The following is a 26,833-nucleotide window of genomic DNA, read 5'->3' as shown; positions in this document are numbered from 1 at the left end:
TAGATTTTGTTAATACCTGGAAGTGACCAGAAAAAGCATGGGACAGCTGAGCTTCATCCAGAATCTGGAATTAATGTCAGATAAAAATGTAACGTGATGATGGAAGATAAAACCGAGAACTCATGTTCTTCTTGATCCTAACTGCTTAATAATAATAATGAACCATCTAGCCTAGTGCTCTCCACATGGAAGGCACTTAATAAATGCTGAGTACTATTATTTTTATTGTTGGTGCTGTTATTGTTATTATTTAGAACTGGACATGAAGATAGCCTAAACAACCTTATAGATAGTTGTGGATATAGACAGGGCCTTTATTCTACCTAGAATGAAGACAGCCGATGAGTTAACTGTTTCTGAGGATTTGAAATACCCAAAAAGAGGTGGAATTTATCAATGACTCGTTTAGGCTAATTAATGAACTATTATGTATAACAGCAGCTGAATATTTAGATCGCATTTCACAGACACATTCTTTCTTGTGTGTGTGTCAAATCATTTCTGAGCTGGCTTAATCCATTTGGAGAACTCCTGTAAGAACTTTGTATCTGATAAGACTCATGAGTTCCAAAGTTCGTAGGCATTCAACAGAAGTGATGACTGTATGTACAACTCTGAAATCATTTTGAAATGTTTTTTAGCCATGTGAGAAATGGAAGTGTGTCAGCAATGACTATAGGAGTGTGAGGCTCATTAACATTGATTGTCACATGTATGCAAAAGAGAAAATGTAATACCCAACACGTACTGACTTCTTAATGTGCCCGGTAGTGTACTTCCTAAATAAATTCAAGAATCATTATGATTAAACTTCATCACAACCTTAAGAGATAGATGCAGATAAGCAAAGAGGTCGCACAAATCTTAAGAAGCAGATCAAAATTGTTATCTGACTCTTAACAGTTGGGAACTGTGACTTAACCAAACTTGGGTCCACTCACTGTGCACAAGAAAGCCAATCTAGTGAAACCAGGTCGTAATAAAGTACAGCCTTTATTTCAGGAGCCAAGCCAGGAATCCAGGCAGCTGATGCTTATGAGACTCAAACTCCCTAAGGTTTTCAGGCAAAGGTTTTTAAGGACAGGGTGAAGGAGGATGGTTGTGGGGTGTGTAATCAAGTGGTGCACAGTCTTCTGATGGGTTGGTGGTGAGGTAATCAAGAGTCAACAGTATCAACCTTCTAGTTCCAACCAATCTGGGGTCTACATGCTGGTGGGCAGCATGCAGTTAACTTCTTCCACCTAATAGAAGTTTCTATATCTGCAAAACAGCTCAAAGGATATGGCTTGGGATATTATCTATAATCCTTGAGGGGGAACTAAAGGTTGTTCCTCCTTTGTTGAATGGCTTAACTATTATTATTTTTTCTGGCTTGATGGTTTCCCTTTCTTTCTGCAATTTCTCACTCCTCTGATTAAATGCTTTCTTTGACTAAAGTTTTTCTGCTGACAAAAGGCAGGTGGAGGACATGGCCGGCAGGGGTGTGGGGGATAGTCCTGCTCTGGGAAGACCCATAAGGTCCTGCTCGCTTGTAGGACCACTGTTGTGGACCCTGAGACAAAGCTTAGTGAGGAGACATTAAATTTTCTCAGAGCTAAGTTGTTGACATTAGGTCCTGGGTGTCCCTTGTCCTGTTCTGGAAATGAGATGAGGACAGAAAACTGACCTCTTGCCTCAACACTCTGAATCTCCAGTAGCATGTCCACAGGAGAGCAGTGTATGTTAGGTGCTTTGAAATGATTGTTTGACTCTTAGAAAGCAGGATTTGTATATAGGTAACGTCTGCTTTTTTAAGGTTCTATGTCATTTCCCCTTTACCAAAGAGCTACATTGATTATGATAACCGAAGGAAATCTGAAGAGGATTTTAATTTTTACAAAAAAAAAAAAAAAGGCAAACAACAAAAATAGTGTTCATCCTTTGTTTCACAGTAGCCCTTATAGAGGCAGCTTTAACCTGAGCATCAAGGTTGGCTGTCACCAAGCTCTGTCCCCATCCCAAGGAACTTACCTTCAGAACCGTAGCATCAAGCCTCTGTGGCTTTGAATGGTATCTGAGAACACCTATGCTTTATCTTGATTTACTTTGTGCAGCCATTAGCAAGATGTGTTTTAAGGTAGTTGTTTCTACTTTCAGACAGCAGGGGAAACCTGTACTATATTTTTAAGGCAGAAAGGATAGCAAACATAGCATGAGGTTAATGTTGGTTAATGGGGCTTAAGTTATTTTCATAGCTGCTCATCCGACTAAGTCTGTCTTGAAGTCCATTTGGGGCAGTAATATACACTCACTTCTATGTAAGACTGCTGGCATTCCCAATAACAGGAGTTTTGGTAAACCTTTAATTGTATTTGGGGATTATCAAACTGAGACAATTGTTGATCCTAAATGAGAAAAACGGTTAGCATGCAGACACTAATAGTTACATTTATCATTTCCTTATCACACTGAGCTTTTGGCTTCTTGTCTGTTTTCCCAGAAAGTAGAAATGCTGTTTCTTAGAATAAAAATGTTCTTTATAATGTGAGCAGTAGATTGAAGCTGTGCAGATTGGCTCTTTAATGAAACAGGCAACATTCCAATGGAACTGACAAGCTTTATTTCTATTTGTTATGTTTTTTTCTCATTACAGATGGACCCAATTCAGAAAGCTGTAATAAATCATACTTTCGGGGTTCCTCTCCCTCATCGAAGAAAGCAAATCATATCATGCAACATTTGCCAGTTGAGATTTAATTCCGATGTAAGTTTATCATTCAGTATTTACTAAAAAAAAAAAAAAAGTGTATTATGCTGTTCTAATCTTGCCGAAGAGATTACTGAAATGTTTTTCTCCTATAACTGTGCATGTCAAAATTCAAAGTTAACATTTTAACTCCTTATGTGCTTTAATTTTTGGAGTTTATCATATTATGTTTGGTTATGTACTGTAGAAGAACCATACCTGAACAAACTTATGTGCTTGCAATTTAATGGAATTCTTTAGTCTCTTGGGAATGATAAATTTAGACAATACACTTTGCCTTGGGGGAATAGTCAAATTTAGGACTAGTGAGACTTTCCATAAATCACATCTCTGAAACAAGGTAGGTTTGAGATTATATTTCAGGGTCAAGATTTTGGCTTTATCAATTCTCTTTGCCCACCTTAGTGGTTCCCAATGCCAGATCAGCTCTTGTGACCTTAACTATGTTTGTGTAAGGTCTCAAAGCACTGACCTAGAAGTATTAGCATTTTAATAGAGGTTCTAAAGACCTCAAAACACTCAGGCACCTAGAGAGTAAAAGTTAAGTGGAGAACATGACAGAGTAAGACAGCGGACCTGACCAGGGCATTGCAGGTTATTCACAGAGAGTTAGCCACAGCTTTCATACCTTTTCTAAGGCTCAGTGTGGATTTTGGATTCACCATTCTGAAGCCAATTTGGCTTGTGGACAATATGAAAACTACTGGTACCCCTCCCCCACCTGCTTTGGTGCAGAGTTCCTCCTGAGACACAGAAAAGAAAAGGAATGTTGGTTTGGATGGGGTAAGAATTGAACACCTTGTTGACACTCTTGGCAAACAGGGGCGCCATCCTATCCAAATGACCCCTCTAGGGGACCAAGATCTTGCCCTAAGTTGATTAGCAGTGTGGAGATGACCAAACAGATCTGGATTCTAGAAGATATTAGACCTTCCAGTATTTAATCACCCTGGCTAAGTGGGTCCCTTGGGTGATTTGATGATGATGGTTTCATGTAAGACAATCAGGCACAAGAAATAGAGGGGACATAAAGAAGGTGGCTTTTTTCCTCTGTGAGAACATTTCATTTTGTATAAGGAATGCTTTTGTCTTATGAACTCATACCTAGCAGAACAATCGTTAGGTAATTTTATAATATTCCTTCCGTTGGCTTAAAAAAGAAAAGATGAGATTGCCTGCAGAACGCTTGAGTGGTATTTGTTCCTGTAACATAGAATCCTCTAAACACACAGCATTTCATTTGAAGGGATTTTTTTTTTTTAATTTTGGTTTGTTATTTGTTTTTTAATATTGAGCACTTTGATTTGATTGGGATTTTAAGAAACTTACTGTAGTTTAATTTATTAAAAAATATTTTCAAAGGATGAATGTTATATAATAATCTCTTCCAGCTATTGTTAAAAAAAGAAAGAGTTTTCTCACCATGCAAATGAAAGTTTTGAACACAATAGTTGCAATTTTGATCATTTGCAAACACTCAGCAATCAATCATATAGTTCCATAGTGGTTATTTAAGTGTGTCCTTCTTTACTCCTTTTCTTCTTAAAACCTATTTGATATTTCACTTTGGAACTGATCAGATAATATTGCACAAGCCTCTCAGGAGCTGTGTTTCCAGCTTCTTACATCTAATGAGGGCTCTTTTAGATATCAACCCTTCTGCCATAATTTCACTGTTAATATTTTTCTGTTTTAAGAAAACTTCCTGTAGCCCAAAACCTAAGAAAGAGTGTTCAAACTCACTGAACCCAACCTCCCACTAAATGTAAGAAAACCATCTCCTACCTCCAAACAGGTCTTTGGGTTGATTTTGATTGATTGGGTTGATTGATTGGGTTGATTTTGATTGTCTTGATTCACCATATCAAGACAATTGGTCCTTTATTTTTCTTGAGTGTTCCTACTAATCCTGTAGGTGTATATCAAAGTCATATTTAAAAACTTTAGGAATATTGTCAGGTATGTTTTACGAAACATGCTATACTCCCATATATGATTATTAACATATTAAGAAGATAAAGGCTTGCATACTTCTCAGATGAAATCTAATTTTATTTCCTTAGTAATGATGTATTTTGCTAATGAATTTTCAGGGTGACACAGGAATCAATATATATTTATTAGGGACAGTTGCTTCTCATTCTCGGAGAAAACTTTGCTTTTAAGTTTCTTTGAAAGGAACCAGCCAAGGTATTTGGAGGACTGACACCTTATCAGTCTGGGTCGTAACTAAGTAACTGCAGGCTTGACTGCTCATTAGAGGGTTACTGTATAAATCTTTTATTGTGGTAGTAACAGTTGCCGCAGATTTAGTGGTTGAAAACAGCACAGCTCTATTCTTTTATAGTTCTGGAGGTGAGGGCTCAGAAATGGGTCTCAGGCAGCTGAAAGCAAGGTGTCAGCAGGGTGATGTTTCTGTGGGGCTCTGGGGAGATTGCGGTTCCTTGCCTTTCTTTTCTAGCTTCCTTCTAGCTGCCCTCTTCCTGGGTTTATGACTCTGCTCTGTTCCTTCCTTAAACCAACAAGGCCTATTGAGTTCTCCTCTTGAGGAATTACTCTGACTCTCACTTTTCTGCCATTTAAGGACTCTTGGGATCACAGGGGCCCCACCTGGATAATCCTGATAATCTTTTTATTTTACATTTAGCCATTGAGCAACCTACTTTCATCTGCTAATTTAATCCCCTTTGTCATGTCACTTAAAGTACCCACAGTTTCCAGGGATTAGGATTTAAATATCATTATCTTGCTTATCAGAGTTACTCAAGTGGCTATTTGACAGATTTGCGCTGAATTTCATGACCACCTGATACTAATCACCTGGTCCAGTACTTTGGTCTATATAAATTGGATACTTGCGAATTCACTGCTCTTACATTTTTCCTTCTCTTGAGCCTTGAACATAAATTCCCTATGCAGTGGTAATTTTTTAAATTGCATTTTTTAAATAAGAAGTCCCAATGTTATTGAGTTTATAAATTATAGCAACATATTAACTATAATTTAGGAACAAAATAAAATTATTGCAAAATTGAAATAGAGGAATGGGAACACTTTAGAGACTTTCAAAATATCTCTGTAGCATTATGATGTCATGTCAATAAAGGGGAACTAATGTGCTGAATATATTAGATTTGTTTATTTATTGACTGGTCATTATCCATAACTACTAATTTTATGAAATATTTAATTCTGAATGCCAAGATCAATTGAATTTATCATCCATCCATTCATATATAAAATAGACTCTAAATAAAGAGAAAATGCATACACACACACCCACACACGCATATATATATCTCATTTTATTTCCAAGAAAGACCTTTAAGTCCCAATAGAGCTGCCTCTTTGCTCTTTCCAGGTAAATCTGGAAATCATCTTCCTATTTCCATTCCTAAACCTAGAATCTTTCTGGAAAAGTAATGCTGTAATTCGCTTGTATACTTGGTTGAATCCTCTCTCACATAGGAAAGTATTTTTGCCTTATGAACCTTTTTACATTTCAAAGCTTCTTCCTCTTCCAATGAAAATAATAGCTTGTAGTTCTTTTCATCTCTGCATCATGAAAATTCAATTTCCTTTCCCTCTAAGCTTTTATTTATTTCTTTAACCCTTCATGTTATAAACTCTGTAGTTTGGTTTTATGCCATACCTGTTTCCTGAACAGTATCTTTTCCACTTTTGGCCCTGCAGATAGCTTTCTGAGTGGTACATTATATTATATTCATTTTAAATCAGGTCGTCTTCTCCTGGTGACAGCTTTTCTTTAGGAAAAAAAAAAAACTTGACATTTATGTGCAACACACAAGGGGTTATGCAAAAAGCTTCCAATTAAGAAATGAAAGGTTGTAATTTATCCAATTATTTTATCAGCATCTTTCAATAAGCATAAATTACCATTGGCCTGGACAAGTTAGTAAGTGTGCCTTTCAAAGACAACTTATGGCAGAGCTAGCATGGATGTAAGGTTATTACGTGAATGATTACTCAGTGGCTGTTTCTGGACTGGGAAATAGGACCTCGGGCCCCAAACTAAGGAATCATAAAATTGTAGCATAGCATCCATCAGTCACTATCATCAGTGTCCCTAAAATAGTGTTTCATGATGCATTAAAGACAGAAGAAAACTTTTGGTAATTTGACAGTGGAAACTGAGGTGTAGAGAATGTAAAAAGCTCTCCAAGGCCACCTGGCTGGCCATGCAGGGTCAGCATCCACTTCCAAGCTCTTTCTGCCTCACCTGGTCCAGGTAGGGCAGCAAGTTTCCCCAGCGTTCCAGCATATGCTATAACAATGGCGTGGGTGGCATCCTGTGTGTTTCCTGCCTTGGTCCAGCCGTCCCAGAGAGAGGCTAAGGACTTCTTCCCTTGTGGAACTAACCTGGGGCTCTCAGAGCTTCTGTGGCCTTTCATCCTCACTGCAGGCTAGGCAGTGGATCTGAGAGTTCTCTCAAATGGCATCACTCCTGTTCAATCACACTCATAATTCAGCCATAAACACATGGCAAAATTGAAATATAAATGCAAATTACTGACCCATACTCCAGTCCCAAATTCTTTATGACTCAGGACTGTCAGGCATTAATTAGTTCAGGGGACTGTTGGATGAACCAGAGGGAAAGTGGTCTCATGAGGGGATAACATTACCTATGTCACCTAATGTTACCTCCAGGCCCCAGGCCCCTCCAAAGGCGGATCCTTGGCATCATCACCAATATCCTTGATGCATTTCCCCATGGTCTTATAAACTAAAAACCATTATTGTTGTTCTGCATTTTAGTACCCAGAAATGTAGTGAAACTAAGCAATGTATCTGAATTTAATTCACATCTCCATCAAAATGTCCATAATGGCAATGTAACAATGACGATGCTAATAGGAATACTATTTTCCTCCCAAATGGCCAAAATTAGATAATTGTACTCTAACATCGTATCCTAAGATACCTCTTTTATTTTTATTTTTTATTGGGGTGTAGTTGATTTATAATATTGTGTTAATTTCTGCTGTTACAGCAAAATGGCTCAGTTATACATATATATAGATAGATACATACACACACACATCCACTTTTTTTTTTAATATTCTTTTCCACTATGGTCTATTCCAGGACATTGACTATAGTTCCCTATCCTATAGAGTAGGACATTGTTAATCCATCCTGTGTATAATAGTTTGCATCTGCTAACCCCAAACTGCCAATCCTTCCCTCACACTCCCTCCACCCCCTTGGCAACCACAAGTCTGTTCTATGAGTCTGCCTGTTTCATAGAGAGTTTATTCATATCATATTTTAGAATCCACATATAAGTGATATCGTAAGGTATTTGTCTTTGTCAGACTTACTTCACTTAAGTAAGTAGGTCCATCCATGTTGCTACAAGTGGCCTTATTTCATTCGTTTTTATGGCTGAGTAGTATTTCCTTATATTTATGTACCACATCTTCTAAGATACATCTTTTAAATATTTTAATCAATATTATTTGTAGGGAGCTGATATTTACAGGAAATACCTTCTTAGATGGAGAGACAGACAAAAATTAATGGTGGATGTGTTGAAGTGGAAGAACCATTCTTTTACTTCTTCTGCTTTTCCAAATTTCCTTTATAAGGATGCTTAAGTTTTATAGAGGAAAAAGGATTGTTGCCTCTACCCTCCTATTATGATGTTTAAACAGCATATTTTATCCCTCCCCAATTAAAAATTGTATTTTGAAGACCTCAGTTGCAGTTTTCTAACTATTTCTTGACTATTTCTTGTCGTGTCTTTGGTCTCCAGCATGTGCAGGAAAGTTCACAGATATTATTGTTGTCTCATTTGTATTTCAGCATTTTATTGTGCATCCTAGGAGAAAGGTTAATACAAATCTATGCATGGGCGGGTATGCATCTAACCCCAGACCTGAAAATAGCATCTGGAGCAGCTGAGTGAAATGGTAGCAAAATCATCCAGTCAGAAGTTTGACAACCTGTCATCTGGATTTGTTTTCTCTTAATTGGCTGCTTGCCCTTGGGCTCTCGTTGAATTTACTGGTTCTACAATCATCTCATTTAAAATGACTAGGCATTCCTTACAGCCACATTATAAAGATTATAACTACATCATATAGGCAATTGGATTGTAAACTCTATAGTGAATGAAATGGAAAGGTCCAGTTTGATTTTATGGGATAAATAATAAAGTTATAATTATTTCATTCTTCAAATGTTAAATTAACTCTTTAAGAAATATAGAAGTTTAGATGAAAACCATTATATTTAGAAGGGATAAGTAATGAGGTCCTACTATATAGCACAGGGAACTAACTATATCCAGTCTCTTGGAATAGACCATGATGGAAGATAATATAAGAAAGCGAATGTGTATGTGTGTGTATGTGTGTATATACATATATATACACACACACACATATATATACACATATACATATATATACATATATATATACACATATATACATATATATACATATATATATACACATGTATATATATATGACTGGGTCACTTTACAATGGCATGGCATTATAAATCACCTATTTAAAAAAAAGAAATATAGAACTTTGACAAAAAAATCTCTCTTTAAGAAAAGTAGTTATGGGTATCACTCTCTTGAAAGCATCTACATTCAGTTTATCTTTGTGTTAAGATCTGAAGTGCCCACTCCTGGTAAAGCTTTATCTTTTACCATTTAAAAATGACAGGAACCACTTGTCCCAGACAAAGCCGCATTTATTAAAAGCTCTCAACCTCTCTAAGTCTGTCGCTGCTGCTGCTAAATCCCAAAGGATCTACAGAGGAACCCAGTTATAAATTCAATTTTCAGGCAGCTTTGAAACACCTCTTTCATAAGACTGTGTCCTTTGTCTCCAGGACTCACAGAGCTATTTAGAGCATTGGCCAGAGCACCGTGGCTTTCCCACTGGGCGGTTTTTCTTGTTCAAAAGAGGTTCTAGGGCAGAGCCATCCTGCTACCCTACAAGACGAGATACACCTGGGACCTGATGAGATTTAGTTGGGCTGCAAGGTCATCCCTGTGTCAAGCACTCGCTCTGGAGCCTGTTCTCTGAGTGTGCATTTGGGCCATTTCACCCCTCAGTTTTGCTTGCTGCTAATTCTTGAATGGAGTATGAGGATCTGCCAGGAATTTTCAGAAAACAAAACTTAGAAAGAGCAAACAAGAAATATTGGGTCTGACAGAGATTTCAGGAGAAAATGAGCCAGTTCTACTTAAGCCGTGTATTTCTTTTGCAGACTTCAAAAACTAAAACCTGAATATTGGGACATTTCGGGACTCTAAATGGACTTTGACATCCCCGAGTTTCATCTCTGGATGGAAGGAGGGGGAAGGAACTAAGAAGAGAGAAGTCGTTATGAAAGAGACCATATTTCTCTGGGCTTTTCTTTATAAACAAGGAAAAATGAATGAATTCACTTTTCTATTGAATTCTCCTAGACATGGAAAATTTGATTTTGAAGGTCTAGAAAGAAAATTGATTTTGGATATGACAAGGAGATGTGTACATAGCCTGCAGTAATCAGGGAGATATTCCAATGTCTATTTAATACTGTGCGCACCACAGAGAATTGTCATATATTAAGTCTTAGAGATGTCTAAGGTATCATTCTGCCCATTGTATAGATTGTATAGATGGAAAAGCCAAAGCCAGCATATTTAGTTGATTTTTTTCAAGGTCTCTAAGCCATCAAAACAGATAATAGGACTGAAAACCAGGCTTCTAAATCCCAGCTTAGTGTTTTTACATCTTGTAGCAAGAGGCCTGCCCTGAGGGAAATTTATTTTGAGACTTGCATGGGTGTCAGCTGACAGTTTTCAGCTAAGACAATTGGTCGCTTAAGTTCTACACAGAACACTGAAGTGAGATACCAGTAGTAAACTCATTGCTAGATTGACAGTAGTATGGATTGCCAGAACTTAGAAACATATTTCCAAATTGAGAACCATGGCAAGGGTAGTGCTATTGCTGTTAAGTATTGAAGTGGGTGGGGGCAATAGAGAATCTGTTGCTGAGTCTGATCAGATGCCACCAACTGAAGGCAGAGTTTGAGAAGAGGATTAAGCATGGGCAGAGCATGGAAAGACAGAATGTGATGAGGAGGGCAGAAGGTGGTGAGCAAGAGGTCATTTCCAATTAAATGAACTAAAAGCTGTCCATGGGTCCCCAAAGATGAGACAAGAAGCCCATTAATGTTAGGAAAGCACCACAAGTCTTAGATATCACTCAGTAAATGTTTAATAAATAAATGGATAAAGTGCTCAAGACTAGAAACATTTTTTTATTATTTTTTAAACAGTTATTTCCCCAATACAATTTTTTTTCTACTGTATAGCATGGTGACCCAGTTACACATATATGTGCACATTCTATTTTCACATATTATCATGCTCCATCATAAGTGACTAGACATAGTTCCAAGTGCTATACAGCAGGATCTCATTGCTAATCCATTCCAAAGGCAATAGTTTGTATCTATTAACCCCTAGCTCCCCAACCACCCCACTCCTTCTCTCTCCCCCTTGGCAACCACAAGTCTATTCTGCAAGTCCATGATTTTCTTTTGAGAAACTTTTTTTTTTTTTTTTTTTTTTTTTTTTTTGGCTATACCTATAACATACAGAAGTTCCCAGGCTTGGAGTTCCTGTCGTGGTGCAGTGGTTAACAAATCTGACTAGGAACCATGAGGTTGCGGGTTTGGTCCCTGCCCTTGCTCAGTGGGTGAACAATCTGGCATTGCCGTGAGCTGTGGTGTAGGTTGCAGGCGCGGCTCGGATCCCATGTTGCTGTGGCTCTGGCGTAGGCCGGTGGCTACAGCTCTGATTCAACCCCTAGCCTGGGAACCTCCATATGCTGCAGGAACGGCCCAAGAAATAGCAAAAAAAAAGACAAAAAAAAAAAAGAAGTTCCCAGGCTAGGGATCTAACCTACATCACAGCTGTAACCAGAGCCACAATAGTGACAACACTGGATCCCCAGCCCACTGAGCCAATTTTTTGTTTGTTTTTTGTTTTTTAGGGTAGCATCCGTGGCATATGAACGTTCCCAGGCTAGGGGTCAATTCGGAGCTGTAGCTACTGGCCACAGCCACAGCCACAACAATGTGGGATCCGAGCCACATCTGTGACCTACACCACAGCTCATGGCAATGCTGGATCCCCAACCCACTGAGTGAGGCCAGCGGTCAAACTCACATCCTCGTGGATACTAGTCAGATTTGTTTCCACTGCACCACAACAGGAACTCCCAGAAACATTTTTTGAAATTGCCCTAACGAGAAAATGAAGGTAGAAATAGGATTCTCTAAGGTAGTTGAAGTTGCAGCTTTACTGAGAACATTTAGAATAATTGCTACGTTTTGATAAAAAATGGAATTTTAGGTTGCTTTTTCCCCAGTGCCTCTGATCCCTCTGCAATGTGGAATTCCTATCCTATGCAATCAGTTCCCTAATACCTGAAAAATGGAATTTCACATGACTTGAAAGGAAATGAAATGAATAAGTGGAGTTAGACTTGAACACAGCCTATACACTGGTTCTTATGATTTGGAAGACTTGCCTTGTAGCAACCTCTGAATTTTAGGTTATTTGGAAAGAAAAAAAAAAAATCAGTATTGTCCAAGTTCCTTTGTTTTAACTTTATGATTTTACCCTGATGATTTTGAAGCACACCAGCAATCTCATAACTTTTTGACTGATGAGGTCTTTATTAGCCATGGAATAAAATCCTTGATGTAGCCTAGTTGCCCAGAGATTGCTTTATGTACCTATTTCACATAAATGTCATCAGTTGTTTTGTATGTCTTTCAGTATACACGTATACATTTACATAGACTTACATAGATTTACAAATATATGATACATTTGTCAAAGTTTTACTAGGCACTAATGAGCTTGTAGCAACCAAAAGTAGCAACTAGATAAATGTTCACCAATAATTGAAAATCTCAAAAACAAAATTTGTTCTTCCCTTTCCATTCATGATAGTCACTGTTTGTCAGCCCCTTGCCCTTTGTATTATATTTCACTATAATTTATTTTAGAATTTCATAAATCATCAGTTTCACCAGAGCCCTGGACACTTAAGAGAGTAGAAGGACAGAGGAACAAAGGAATTTGAAAGAAACATAACTTACATTACTGTTCATTCTTATGCCATTTGGGGGTTTGGACCTTTGTACACTTCTGTTAACTGGAGATGGCACTTAAAATCTGCCTCTACACGGACTGAATCATGAGCCACTGCAGCTGCTGACTCTCAACACACCCCAAAAGGAGCTCACGTGGAGATCAGGAGTGAGTTGACTTGGGAAAGCTGGCAGAACAGGTCTTCAGATAGTTAGATATTTTCAGGAGATTTAATCACCCCAATTCTTGCATCTCCTTGTATCTAGAAAAGTTATAAAATGCTTCATGGTGACATCTGCACTTTGTGACCAGCAGTAACCTTCACCAGACGAGCGGCCAACCTTCACTAAAATGTGTGTTTGGTTGCATGTGTCTCCCGCTTCACTAAAATCACATATATACTGACCTTCCTCCCTATCTCTTTGGAGCAGGGTTTCAGAACCATCTGATATGCTGCCTCCCAGGCTGTAGTCCTCATTTTACACGAGTAAAGCTTAACTCTGATCTTTTAGGTTGTGCATATTTTTTAAGTCGACATTTTGTTTCTAAAAGTTGCTGTTTGTTATTGTCACTTCTGCTGAGTCCTATTCTCTGTAGCAACTAGAGCAATTGTGATGAAATGGAAATATATATATATGTACCTTTCTCAAGTGTCCACATGGCCAAAGATCTCTCTATAGAGAAAGTGTACCTACCCATTCATTTTACCTTCTTCACACTCCATTTTTTTAGAATGACTAGTGGCAAAATGTCTGTTTGGTACTATCATGAGCTTAAGGAGATTGAAATTGTACAGGCATGCTATAAATTGCACATCACATTAGAGTTACATTACTAGAATTTCTTATGTAACATGAGAAGCAGAACTTGAAAAGAGGGATGTATTTCTTCATAGTCTTTGAATGTCTGCATGAGCTAGCTACTCTTTTAGAACACTGTACTGACACCCAGCATCCTGGCCCAGATTCACCTTTTTCAAGCCTGCCAAACCTCATTTTAAATGCAAACTACCGCCTCTGGGATCTGTTGTCTCAGTCAAAATCTATGTTTTGATGTAAATTGAATCTGATAGTGGTAAAGGTTGCAGTCCTTTGGGGAACTCATGCTTTGCGGAGAGGGAGTTGTGGAGGGCAAGTGGAGGCATGCTCTGTTGTGAACGTTTAACTTTCTCTGTCCAAGTGTGATTTGCAGGGATACTTTGGGAGGCAGAGAGATAACTTTTAAGAATCACACACATAACATTTGAGAATATGTGATTTACTTTTCATTGAGCCTACGTGTGCTTTTCAAGTCTTTACCTAGGTGTCTGCAAAGATTGATGTATGGCAAATTTATTCTTATCAGGTTATCAGGTTTATTGGGACATCAGGTCCGTCTGTATAACTTTAAGGCTTCTCTTAGATTCCTTTATAATAAGGTTTCAGGAGGTAGTCTCTAAGCAGGTTTTATCCATTTCCCAAGCAGAGCTTATTTTCTCTGCATCAGCGAACTTGTCATGATAATCAACTTTTTTGTCCCAACCATCAATCACTCTTGATTACAGCTGGGTAGAAGTTCTGTTCTGTTGATCAGCTCATCAGTGCACATAATATTACACCTGGAGGCCAGTACAAATCATCCCTTGAAGGGAAAAGCATTTTCCTTCAAGGCTTTTGTGGATGGTTTTATCATTTACATTTGGGTCTCATTGAGTTGTCATGTCTATCTTTGACTTAATCTGCTCTCTCATAAAAAAGATGCTCCCAAAATAGTGTTCAGTCTGGTTGACAATTTGTACTATATTGTTATTATTATCAGGCTTTTGCCGTCTTAATTCCAAAGAGTAGTTTATAATCCGTTGTTTCCTTATTTTCATACTAACGTTTTCCCATTCTTAATGCAGTTGTGGCAGAAATTAAAATCACATGAATTATAATTCAATGAATATTCAGTGCTTGGGTACAAAATAGTTTAGCATATGTTTTACTAGAATGTTTGCAAGTCTAATTTTGTTGATTTTCAATGGTTTCCTAAGTTAGGCTTTTTGTTTTATGTTTTGGTTTGGGCTTGGGAATATTTATCTTTAATCTTCAATATATTTTAAGTAACACTAACCAGCTATCTTCATGACTTAAAAAGATATTGAGAAGCAAACGTTTTTAAATCCATTGCTCAGTCAGCATTACTCTTTGCTATATCTGTAATATATGCTATTTGCAATAAAAGGAATAAAAGGAATTCTTATTTCTCTGAGCCAATTCATATTTCTTAAACCGGTAGCATTTTCAGGGTACTACTAGAGCATGATTATTATGGTAAAATATTTATTGATTTCATAAAGTATTTATAATAAATATCCAATTAAATAAACATTTAATATGTCCCTTGTGTATTCCACAAAGGCACTCTTTTTTTTCTGTTATTTTGTTGTATTTTTATTACTCTATAAAATCTAGAGCAGTAATTTAGAGGAGCATAAAAGATATTTTAACTTTTAGAGTACAAAATTATAAAGAAAACTGAATAGTATATGGAAGTACAGAATAATATGGATTTAATTAGAAATCCTATCTTTTTATTAAAAGGTTTAATTAGAAAAACCTAAAATTTCTTCTATGGCAGGACCTCCTAGGATACTGATACATTTCTATTTATGAGTGAAATAGGACAACAGAGAGAATGTTCTTTTCATTTGATGCCAACATTTAGCTATTATTAGTTCTTTAATCTATGAAACAAAACAAGGGCAAATGACATCAATTAATGAGAAAGTGATCCATGCATAAACATATAAATGATAAAACACCGAATGAGATTTAGTTTTGAAAAGCTGAGCTGAAAGTTCAAACTGGTTCACAGATTTGTGGTCTTATATCTTACCAGGATGGGAGCAGATCAGTTCTGTCAAGGCATTGGCAGGTCTAACAATGCATTTGGCATTGTGCAGGTCTAACAATTAATGTAATATTTTGCTGCACCCACTCTTGCTTCTTCATATCAGCAGTCAGCAGACTGGATCTTATCATAAAGAGTAAGTCAAAGTAGATCATCCCTTCTTGGCCCAGAGAGGCTAGTCAAATGGTTTGCCACAAGAAACTTGTCATCTTAGCCAGTCACAGGATTTTTATACTTTTATTTATTTATTTTTTTGTCTTTTTTTTGTCTTCTTAGGACTGCACTGGTGGCATATGGAGGTCTAAGGTTTTTATACTTTTAAACAGTAGCCACAGTGTATGACCTAATGCCTAACTTCATAATTCAGCCCAATAAAAGTGGCCACGTTTGTATGCTCATGAAATACTTAGATTGTCTAAAAAAAATTATTACAGATTATTGGAGACTGGTGTGAAATGATAGATATTTATTTTATTTTATTTTTTCACCCACACCCATGGCATATAGAAGTTCCCAGGCCAGGGACTGAATCCAAGCTGCAGCCACAGCCTACACCACAGGTGCAGCAACACTGGATCCTTAACCAACTGTGCTAGACCAGGGAAGGAACCTGTGCCACCACTGAGACAAGCCTGATCATTAATGCACTGTGACACACTGGGAACTTCCCAGATCTTTATTTTAAATAAATAACTCAGGGAAGAGTTTTCTTTATCTCCAGTTTTCCCCCTGCAGAGATGTTTAGTTACACTGTACTTCTATTAGAATGTTATATGTGGGTAGGAAATTTGATGCAGATTTTGGGAATTGACACATTTGTGGTGGGATCCAGTTACTAACATGTTGAACATGCCATCTTCTGTAATGTGAAATAAGTTGCCAATCTTTAAGTGGAAAAAAAGAAAAGCTAAGAATTAAAACTCAGTGAAATCAGATTCAATCATAGGTATTTCATGCAGAGAATCCAGTTTCTTTTGTTTTTAAACAAATTCCTAGTCCCCTGGAGAACCTTGAAAAAGTGAATATATTAATATATTCCTATCTCATGAAGAGACATAGTCTCTATGAAAGCTTTCTTGGTTCTAATTCACCAAAGGATGAGTTCACTGTCTAGAGGTACAGGAGGAGAGTAAGTCAACCATATAGATTTCAAAATACTGTCCATATTTACATCTCCATCTGAAATCCTCCTCTTCATGTTCCATGTCAAGTGCTCACTCAATGTTGTCACTTGATTAGCTGGTAGCTACGTCAAATCCCAAATGTGAAAAACTAAAGGCCATGAAGAGATTGTCTTTTTGTCATTATATATAGCCTTGCATCCTTTGTCATAGATTAATTGACCATATTTGCGTTGATTTATTTCTGGGCTTTCTATTCTGTTCCTACTGTTCTGTTTTGTGCAAGTACCATACTGTTTTGATGACTGTGGCTTTGTAGTATAGTCTGAAGTGAAGGAGCCTTATTCCTCCAGTTCCATTTTCATTTCTCAGTATTGCTTTGGCTTTTTATGGTATTCTTGTGTTTCCATAGAGATTAATTTTTTGTTCTAGTTCTGTGAAAAAATGCCATTGGTCATTTGATAGGGATTGTGTTGGGATGTAGATTGCCTTGGGCAATAGAGTCATTCTGACAATATTGATTCTTCTAATCCAAGAACATGGTATATCTTTCTATCTGTTTGTGTCATCTTTGATTTCTTTCATCAGCCTCTTATGGCTTTCAGAGTATGGCATGGGAATATACTCAATATTTTGAAATGATCTGTAGGGGAAATATCTGAAAAAAAATACATATGTGTGTATAACTAAATCACTTTGCTACATACTTGAAACTAACACAACTTTGTAAATCAACCATACTTCAATAGAAAACAAAACCAAAAACAAGAGGCCATGGCTCACCCCCTAAACCTCCTCCCCAGGACAGCATTTCTCTGATAATGGCAACTGCATCTTTTTGGTTCATCTGGTGAGAAAACTGAGATCATCCTTTCATCCTGTCTCATACCCTGTGCCCAATACTATACAAATCATGTTAGTTATACCTCCAAAATATATCTGGGATGCAACAATTTTTCACTACTTTTCTGCTGCCATTCTGTTCCTCATTACCATCATCTCTTGTCTCTTGCCTGGAATATTATAAACATCCTCTGAATTATTCTCCCTTCTTCTACTCCTCTTGCTTATAATTTTTAAAAGGTAAGTTGAGATCAAGTGATTTTTCTGTTAAAAGCTCTCCAATGGATCCAATTTCAGTGGCTCAGATTCGTGTAGAGGTACATGTTTGATCCCCAGCCTTGCACAAAGAGTTAAAGGGTCCAGCATTGCTGCAGTTATGGCATAGGTCGCAACTGTGGCTCGGATTCAATCCTTGGCCAGGAACATCCATATGCTGTGCATGCAGCCTTAAAAAACAAAAGCAAAAACAAAAACCCTCCAATGGTGGTGCATTTCACTTAGATGGTAAGGCTGAATCCTTAGACTGGCTACAGAGTCTCTATGAATGTGGCCTCTGGGTGCCTTTCTGACCTCATCTCCTCCCACTGCTTCCTCCACATCCACGTGGGCCTCATTTGTGGGACCAGGTCTAGGGTGAGGTGAGTGAGGCACACACAGAATTTAAGTGGGGCTAAAAAGTCAGTATTTAGAACAAATAACAAATGCTATACTAAAAAGTTAAAATTGGCAAACTGTGGCCCACAGGCTAGACACCTGTTTTTGTAAATACATTTTCATTGGAATTGGGTGATTGAGGCAGTGTTGTACAAGTAGAGTCAGATCCTGTCCTATTTAAAATGTTGATATTTTGTTCACCTTGAACTTTTTTTTTTTTTGCATTGACTTTAATGTTTAAAAATATTGCATTAAAATAGTATTCATCTAGATTACTGAGTCTTTTAATATCCCCTCAACTTTTCCTCATAGGCCAAGTATTTCACTCACGCCAATATAGTTCCAGCCCTGCCCTAACTGTGTCTTAAATATACAAAGCTCACTCCCACCTCCAGGTCTTTGTATGGCCTCTTCTCTCTGCCTGGAACACTCTGCCCTCAGATTTCTTCCTGGTGTGTTTCTTCAGGCTTTACTCCAACATCACCACCTCATGATGCTTACTCTGACCACTCTATTTAGGATTTTAATACCTGTCATTTCCACTTTCCTTACTTGGGGGTTTTCCACCTAAGACCTAATTACCTTCTAATGCACTATGTAATTTGCTTATTATGTTTATTGTCCACTGCCAATTAGACTGTAAGCTCTATTGGGACAAAGGTTTTTGGCTGTTTGGTTCACTGTTTTGTTCAGGTATTTAGAACAGGGCTTGATATATAGTGCTTAATGCATATTTATGGAGCACAAAATTAATGATGGAATGAATATCACAGTGCTTACTGATTATGTGTATATTCAAACTTTTTTTCACACTAGCTTGGTAATAACTTAGCCGTCTCTCAATTTGTCCTCCTTGTATTTGCTTCTCGGACCATAAAAGCCCACACCCCATGACAAGGAACAGGGGCATTATTAGGAAAGGTGGAAGAAATACCTTTGTCCCAGTTCATCCTTGGTGAATGAACAGTCTTCCTTCTGTACACTTACTTCATTTTCTAACATCATAATATTTGGTCCATCCATAGACATAAGCTTCACAGTGGATCCAGGCCTTTCTTGGTATCTTGACACCAAACACATTGTTGGGCTCCTCCGTTGTGTGCTGTAAAAGCAGATGAGATGAACACCCCATTATGTAAACCCCCCGTATGTCAACTAGGTCAATAGTAAAATGAAAAAGAAGTGCACTGGATGTCCAGGTAAGGTACCACTGTTTGTGCACCAAGAACAGTTAGGATGTAGTGCCTAATCTTGAGAACAGAGGGGAATATTTGTTACTGATGCAGCTTGTGCTTCCTTCCATGGTTCTGGGGAATCTAAGATACTTGCCTGATCCCAACTGAAGCTCCACCCTGTCTGCCACAGACTCATGTAGATCAGTAATAGAGATAGCTGTGTATCTAAGTAACGTTGGGGTAACACTGATAGGATAGGGCCAGGGAAAAATCAGGACCACAAATAGGCATGAGTAATGGCATGATTTTCCTTTTATCCTTCCTCTTCTTCTTTTGTTGTTATTGTTGTTGCCATGATATGCAATGAGTTGATATGGGATCTCAGTTCCCAGACCAGGGATTGAACTCTTGCCACAATGGTGAAAGTGCTGAGTCTTAAACACTAGAAAACTGCATCGACTTTTGGGTGTTGACTCCTATGGAACAGAAAGCACATGTGATAGTGACTAGTTAGAGGCACACCATGGGTTAAGAGAGTTTCTGATTTAATATTGAAAGTTAAATTTCTTAGACTACAACTGTTTCTCAGTTATCATCAAAGCCAAATGGGAAGACCAATTACCAAAACCCTCAATGTGAATATATCTTTCCTTTTCTAATTCTCTACTCCTTAGAGCAAATTCCTCTTATTCTTATTCTAGTAGTTCTTTGAATTGATTTGAAATTCCACATGCCTGACAAAATAGGAATAGAAAGAGACTTATATTCTTCTATTATGTTGCCATTAGATGAGATCTTCATAGATATTGCCCAGGCCAGGTTTATTCCCTCAATGGAAAAACAAGAAACTCACTAATAACCAGGACTGAGTATTTTCTAAGATTTTGTTTGAATAAAGACATGAGGGTCAAAGCTGTGGAAAGACAGGTGAAGGCTTCATGTATTAGGTATTCTGCAAGGTCACTGTTAGCTGGCAAGTGAATGAATAAAAAGAAAAAAAAAAGACCTCATCAACTTTCATTGATAATTCATACCTAGAGTAACAGGGTTCTTTAGGCAGATCAGTGCTAGGTAATGATGTTTCCACTTTCTTGACATTGCAAAGAATTCTAGGCGACTTGTTATATCATTATTGCCTTGACCTTTGGATGATTTGGCCCAAAGTAGTGGAGTCCTACATACTAAGACAGTATCTGAAACTTAGTCATCACATCTATCTTCTGATCTCAATTTTATTTATGTGGAAATGACAATTGAGGCAGATTTGAAACAGCTGGACCCTTTTTCCTTGGGACTCCAAGCCCCCTTAGAGGGTCAGTTGCTTTGAAGAAAGCAAATAAAAACAAATGGCAACAGAATATTTCTTCTTTAATATTATAGGGCATTAGGGGTGCCTTTCATGAACTATTGCTTCAAAAGCCATCCATCACTGCAACAGTTTTGCTGAAGATTAAGGACTAGATTTGCATTCTAAATTAGTTCTTCCAACAGCTGCTGTAAGATAACTTGGCTGTAAGTTAAGAGTTTGCATTTGATCCTCTGCCAGTGGAGATCATAAAATTCAGCTTGGCAGGAGAATTTAGGAAAAGAGGTCTCCTCAGCCCAGCTGTGCTTATCTGAGTGAGCTGCGTGTGTAAAGCACTACTCCAGCTCTCTCCTCCGGTCAGCAAGTGAGGGATGGCTGCAGAGCAGAGTTGAGTTCCAGCTTCTCTGTGACAGAGTGCTGAACCACCCTTCGTTGGAGAATGGAGGAAGGATTATATTAAGCCTGCTGTAGTGAACATCTTAGCGTGCTGATGGAGTAATCTGTTCAAATCGTGGGATGATCCCTTGATAAATCGCCAAGACCAAAGTTTCAGTTTTGCACCTGGTCCACCATGGAATTTCAGATGACAAAGGAGTTAATTTCCAAGTTACTGTCTGCTCCAGCTTCGTGAATGGAAAGCCTAAGGGACTTGGATTGGGCTCATCCTGGCTTAGTGCTTATTACTAGTTGTAGGATTTTGTGCAAGTTTTTCAGCTTCTATGAATGTCAGATTCTCACTTGTCCAGTAGAGAGGCTAACACATAAGATATCTCTGAGGATTAAAGGGAGTATTATGAGCAAAGCAGCAGATTCACTGTAGGTATTTAATTTGTTCCTTCTTCTATCCAATAGTGGCACGAAGTAATGTTTTTCATACTCAGTATCTTTCAGAATCACAAATTACATGTCTGTGGCAAGGACTGCTAGGTGCCCAATCCTTCTATGGTTCTTCCTCAATTAGATAACTGATGTGAATTGGGCTCTGCCAATATATTCTATCCTTTTGGTCATTTCTTTATTCCAGTAAAGCTCTGACCATGCGTAGTCATTAAGTTACTTTTCAAAACATAGATGATAGTATGCTGGGGGCAATTTATAGTAACTGCCAGTTACTAAGCATAAACTGCAAGTTCTTGTGTAATAAATGCAGGTTAGACCTAACATTTTTTGAAAATAGTAGCCAGTGAATTACTGTTCAGGTATCAGATGGTTGGCTTTTTGAGTCACAGAAATGGATCATAGAGGCACAGCTGTAGTTACAAATAAATGTATATGCTGTTGACAGATTCAGGAAAGAGCTTTGGCTGGAGGATTAGTGGAAGAAGACTAGAGTTTAAAGGCTTAGTGCACCAAAATGAGAGAGCTGGCCTTTATTTTCAAATATGAAACAGCCTGGATAAAAAAAAAAAAAAAACAACAAAAAACAAAAAACAGGCATTTTCCAACTGACAAGCAATCGCCTGGTACTTTTGGCTTTCTAAATGGGGAAAAGTTTCCTGCGTCAGCAATTCATGCGACAGGCCAATGATGAAGTGACTTCCCCTGCTCCTGTTAAATGGGGAAGTGCTTATTTCCCAGTCTATTGGGAAGATTTAGAGCTGCAGTGCACAGGGCGAGGGCCACCTGTTCTCACTCACTGTAGCTTTGGTAGTTTCATCAGTAATTTCAGAGACCTGTGATGGCTCATGGCCTTGTTTGTCACTGTGGTTTTATGCATACCTGGCTAATTTATGGCAGTGATTACATTCATCTTCACAGAATACAAACTCAGGGTTTGAGTCACAAGATCTTTAACCCTCATATTTCTGGACCCGGTTGCACTAAAATCTCCAAAGTCAGAGTTTGAGGATATTTTAGAGCACTGGATAATGAATTATATAGGCTATTGGTCTCTATAAAATGCTTTGACTTACTACCTAAAGTGTGTCTCTTTTTTTTTTTTTTTTGTCTTTTGTCCTTTTAGGGCCGCACCTGCGGCATATGGAGGTTACCAGGCTAGGGGTCTAGTTGGAGCTGTTGCTGCTGACCTACACCACAACTCACAGTAACGCCGGATCCTTAACCCACTGAGCGAGGCCAGGGATCGAACCCATAACCTCATGGTTCCCAGTCGAATTCGTTTCTGCTACACCACAACGGGGACTCCTAAAGTGTGTCTTTGAATACACAGTACCTAAAATAATTTCTAGCCATTATAGGCATTCAGTACACATTGAATGAACTCACTGTATGCTAGGGAAAAATTGGTGAAGTATAAACAGAAACATGGAGAAGAAAAAATCCTGGAAGTTGCTGGATATGTTTTATTTGCAGTATTTACTCAAAATATTATTCCTGTGGACCACTGACAAAAACCTTTGCTGCAGATGATGCCTGCGTTTGTTTCAGAGTTGGGGTATAGATGATTTCATTTTAAAATTATTTTTCATTAGGTTTTGAGAATTCACATTGGAGCTATAGCCACAAGGAAGCCAAAATGTTCCATTTTTTAAGAATATCTTAAAATCTAATTATCTGAAATCTATATTTAGTTAAATGTGATGTTGAATAGACTGGAATTTCTGCAGAGTGTACCATTCATTACTCTGTGTTCTCCATCCCACGTACATCTTTCATCTCTACCTTCCCACTGCTGACATGCGAGGATAGGCATATGAAATTGTGTTTCTATAGGTCAGAATGGCCAAATGCTAACAATTTAGCATGATTCATACATATGTGCATACAAATACATTTTGGTTATTGTAACAGCCATCCAGTGTGGGAGAAACACTTCATCTGCAAGCTGATTGCTCTTTTTTATTTTTTTATTTTTTTTAAAGAATGAAACTCTGGAAATCCCTTAAAATCCTCATAACCTGCACCAGATTGGTCTGTGAGTCATAATCATAACAGTGTCCTGAGCAATAATGGATAGAATGATCACATATTGAGTGAGAACTTAATGTTTTTTTAAATTCACCATCCCCTTTAATCCTTATGATACCAAGCTCACCAAGGACAGGGATTGAGTCTGTTTTGTTTACCACTAGCCCGAGTATCTAGCACAGAGTTGAGTCCATGGTATGGATTTTACCAAGATGCAGAATTTGGTGCAAGAATGAATGAACACATCATCAAGGATTCTACTTTGCCAATGAGCAGCACAAGCTCTGACACTATAAATTCCCTGTCCCTACAAGGGGTCGGACTAGGATTGGAACCAGATCTTGTGACCACAGGGTCCATGCATTTCATTAAATATAGTGCTTCCCTGCCACCATCACAAAAGGGAAGATCCATCTTCCCTTTGCACTCCAGTTGTATTCCCTGTTTGCTCAAAAGGTCTTAGGAAAATGTGACATGAATCTGAATTACACAGAAAATAAGAGAGTGGAAGTTGAAACCAAGTGTGATGTTAGTCAAGCCAATGTTTAATTAAAAACAAACCCAACAAAAACAGTGGTTATTTTCCCACTCAAAAGAAAAAGTAAATTTAAAATGTGTCATTTTAAATAAATTTAACCAGAATTAAAATATTCGAGGAAGGAAAAGGAATGTTTCAGAAATACTGCATAGCTAGCACCCTGATTCTTTAAAATGTGCCATGGCTGTTTATGTACATAAATGTTAGTGACAGCTAATGTTTTAAACTGAAGAGTACCTCTGACAGCAACCCTTTTCTCCATCCCTTCCGCTTGAGGGTCCCCAAGAAAGTTCTTATATAACCATCTAAAGAGAGATCAACCAGCATCTGCAGGTGGAAAGACCAAGAAGCTGAGGATAATCTTCCCATTCCTTCCACTCCTAGCTTGCAGCCACAACCCTTCTTTATTCTCTGCTACCTTTAGGGAAGACAATTCCTTTGCAAGAATTTTGAAGAACACAGCTATGCCCTTGATATTAGTTTGGGAAGATCTAGCCCCTTGACAGTAAGGATATCATGTAGTAGATGGCTATGCATGTTCACAGATTTATTGACTTACCTTCTCTAAATCAATCCATAAAGTCATGCGTTAGTTCCTTTGGATGGGACTCAGGAGTTTCCTTCCTCCTTGATCTTCATTTCCTCTCTTCCTGTGCTCTCCATCTGTTAACCTTCTGGCAAGCTCTTCTTCCTGCCGGCTGTCAGTCACCTCCTTCCATTCTGCAGCTGTGAAGGACAACTTTAGATCTTGTATCCTCTAGGCTCTGGTGGGAAGGGGCACTTAGACTCCTCAAATTCCTTATAACGAAGTGCCCATGAAACAAACTTTGGTTGATCATGCTGCGGGTCTATTTTTGCATAAACCTTGTAAGTTATTATGAAAACATTCTTAACATCTCTCTTTCTACCTTACTGAGACAACTGATATGCCTCCTCCTACTAGCGTAGCTGACGGGGTGCAGCTAGTAGAGGTTCCCAAAAGGGGATGAGCCTGAGAGTGGGACAGAGAAAAAGCTAACCCTTCTCCAAAAGGATTAAAAAGTGATTTTAAAGAAGAAAGAATGACCAGGATGGAGATTCCAGGACTTTTCACTCAAATTTAGTCTTTGTTCAAGGCACTGAAATTTTGCTTCTTTGTTTTGATTTTTCATGAGTAAAAACTAGTGTTCCTTATAATAATTTTGCAAATGAAGAAGCTGAGGTTTGGAGAAGAATAACTTGGTTAAGGTCACACAGTTCATGAGTGGAAAGCCAACATTTAAATGCAAACTTAGGAGTTCCCGTCGCGGCGCAGTGGTTAACAAATCTGACTAGGAACCATGAGGTTTTGGGTTCCATCCCTGGCCTTGCTCAGTGGGTTAAGGATCCGGCGTTGCCATGAGCTGTGGTGTAGGTCACAGACGCGGCTTGGATCCCACGTTGCTGTGGCTCCGGCATAGGCCAGTGGCTACAGCTCTGATTCGACCCCTAGCCTGGGAACCTCCATATGCTGCAGGAGCAGCTCAAGAAAAGGCAAAAAGACAAAAAATAAATAAATAAATGCAAACTTAGTTTCATTCCATTTTACCTGTAATAAGACACATGCCTAATGCTGGAGTCATGATCCTCTGGGATGTATAAAGATTTGTACAATGATTTATGGGTTTTTTGTTTTTTTTGTTTTTTTTTTGCATTTACACACCTATTTTGAGCCAATGTTTCTTATCTTCCTCACTTGAAGTTATGAGTGAAATGAGTGAAAGTTTACAAAAAGCACTTAAAACTTATAAATGAAATTCATGTAAAATTGGAAAAAAAAAAATCCCAAGATTATCTCCCTTTGTCTCCAGGAAAGAATTTTTTTAAAGGCATGAGTAAATTATTTTAATTTTTAAGCCTTCTAAGTGTGTGATGAGAAAGGACAGCCAGCAAAAATGAAGACACATAAAAGGCTACCAACTTGAAGAGTTCTTGGGAAAAAGTAGTGCTTATTTTTGAAGTTCATGATATTAAAATCAGTCATTTGCCGGTCTCTTTAGGAAAAAGAGGGGTCTTTTGATATGTCTGTCAGGGTCAAATAAGATATCAAAAACTAAAATTCTCTTGCACTGTAGTAAGAAGGCATTACCTGGCTTTGATGAGAAAACCTTTGAGTCATAGTTTCACCTCTGGTTTCAGGTTGGGCATTTGGGGAAACTGGGCATGCCAACGGAACCAGGAAAGTGGTGATCTAGTAAGAACTGACAAGGAATTCTATGGAAAGGGGGATTGGAGTCTGTTCAGATCTGTGGCTCAGCACCTCCCCTAGCTATTTGTTTACTCCAGGCTTTCCAAGGAAATACTTCAAGAGGACGAAAGAAAGAGAATTAGCATCCTTAACTCTCTTAAAATCATGGAACTACAGATTTTAAGAGCAATTTAGTGCTCCATTTAGGCAGTGATTAGCTACAAAATAAATTTTGCAGACAATTCATTGTGCCTATCTGCTCACACACCCCTCTCTTCTTTACCTTGGCTGGGAAGTCTGTTTATTAGGTTTAAAGCATGATGAGAAGGTAGATGTATTTGTTTGTTTAAGGTAGCTC

General features: G+C 38.1%; 1 protein-coding gene and 1 long non-coding RNA gene across 6 annotated transcripts in view; both read left to right on the top strand.

The window, feature by feature from the left end:
- ZNF385D (zinc finger protein 385D) overlaps positions 1-26,833 on the top strand; it is a 978,174-nt gene that overhangs the window by 841,692 nt on the left and 109,649 nt on the right. For all 5 annotated transcript variants that reach the window (XM_021069745.2, XM_003132072.6, XM_021069747.2 and 2 more), the window contains one exon: positions 2,633-2,743. In XM_021069745.2, coding sequence (XP_020925404.1) covers positions 2,633-2,743 — 111 coding nt within the window. The remainder of the gene's footprint in view (positions 1-2,632; positions 2,744-26,833) is intronic.
- On the top strand, positions 11,345-16,670 carry LOC146397206 (uncharacterized). Its single transcript, XR_014822497.1, has 2 exons — positions 11,345-11,480; positions 11,903-16,670. It is a non-coding gene; the product is annotated as an uncharacterized LOC146397206 (long non-coding RNA).

The sequence above is a fragment of the Sus scrofa genome, chromosome 13, assembly GCF_054392235.1.
Source record: "Sus scrofa isolate SSC_HxYL_T2T_F1_AM1 chromosome 13, Sscrofa_HxYL_maternal_Yorkshire_Landrace_v2.0, whole genome shotgun sequence".
Lineage (NCBI taxonomy): Eukaryota > Metazoa > Chordata > Mammalia > Artiodactyla > Suidae > Sus > Sus scrofa.
Note: the sequence above shows the minus strand (reverse complement) of the source record. Positions and strands in the feature narration are given on the sequence as shown.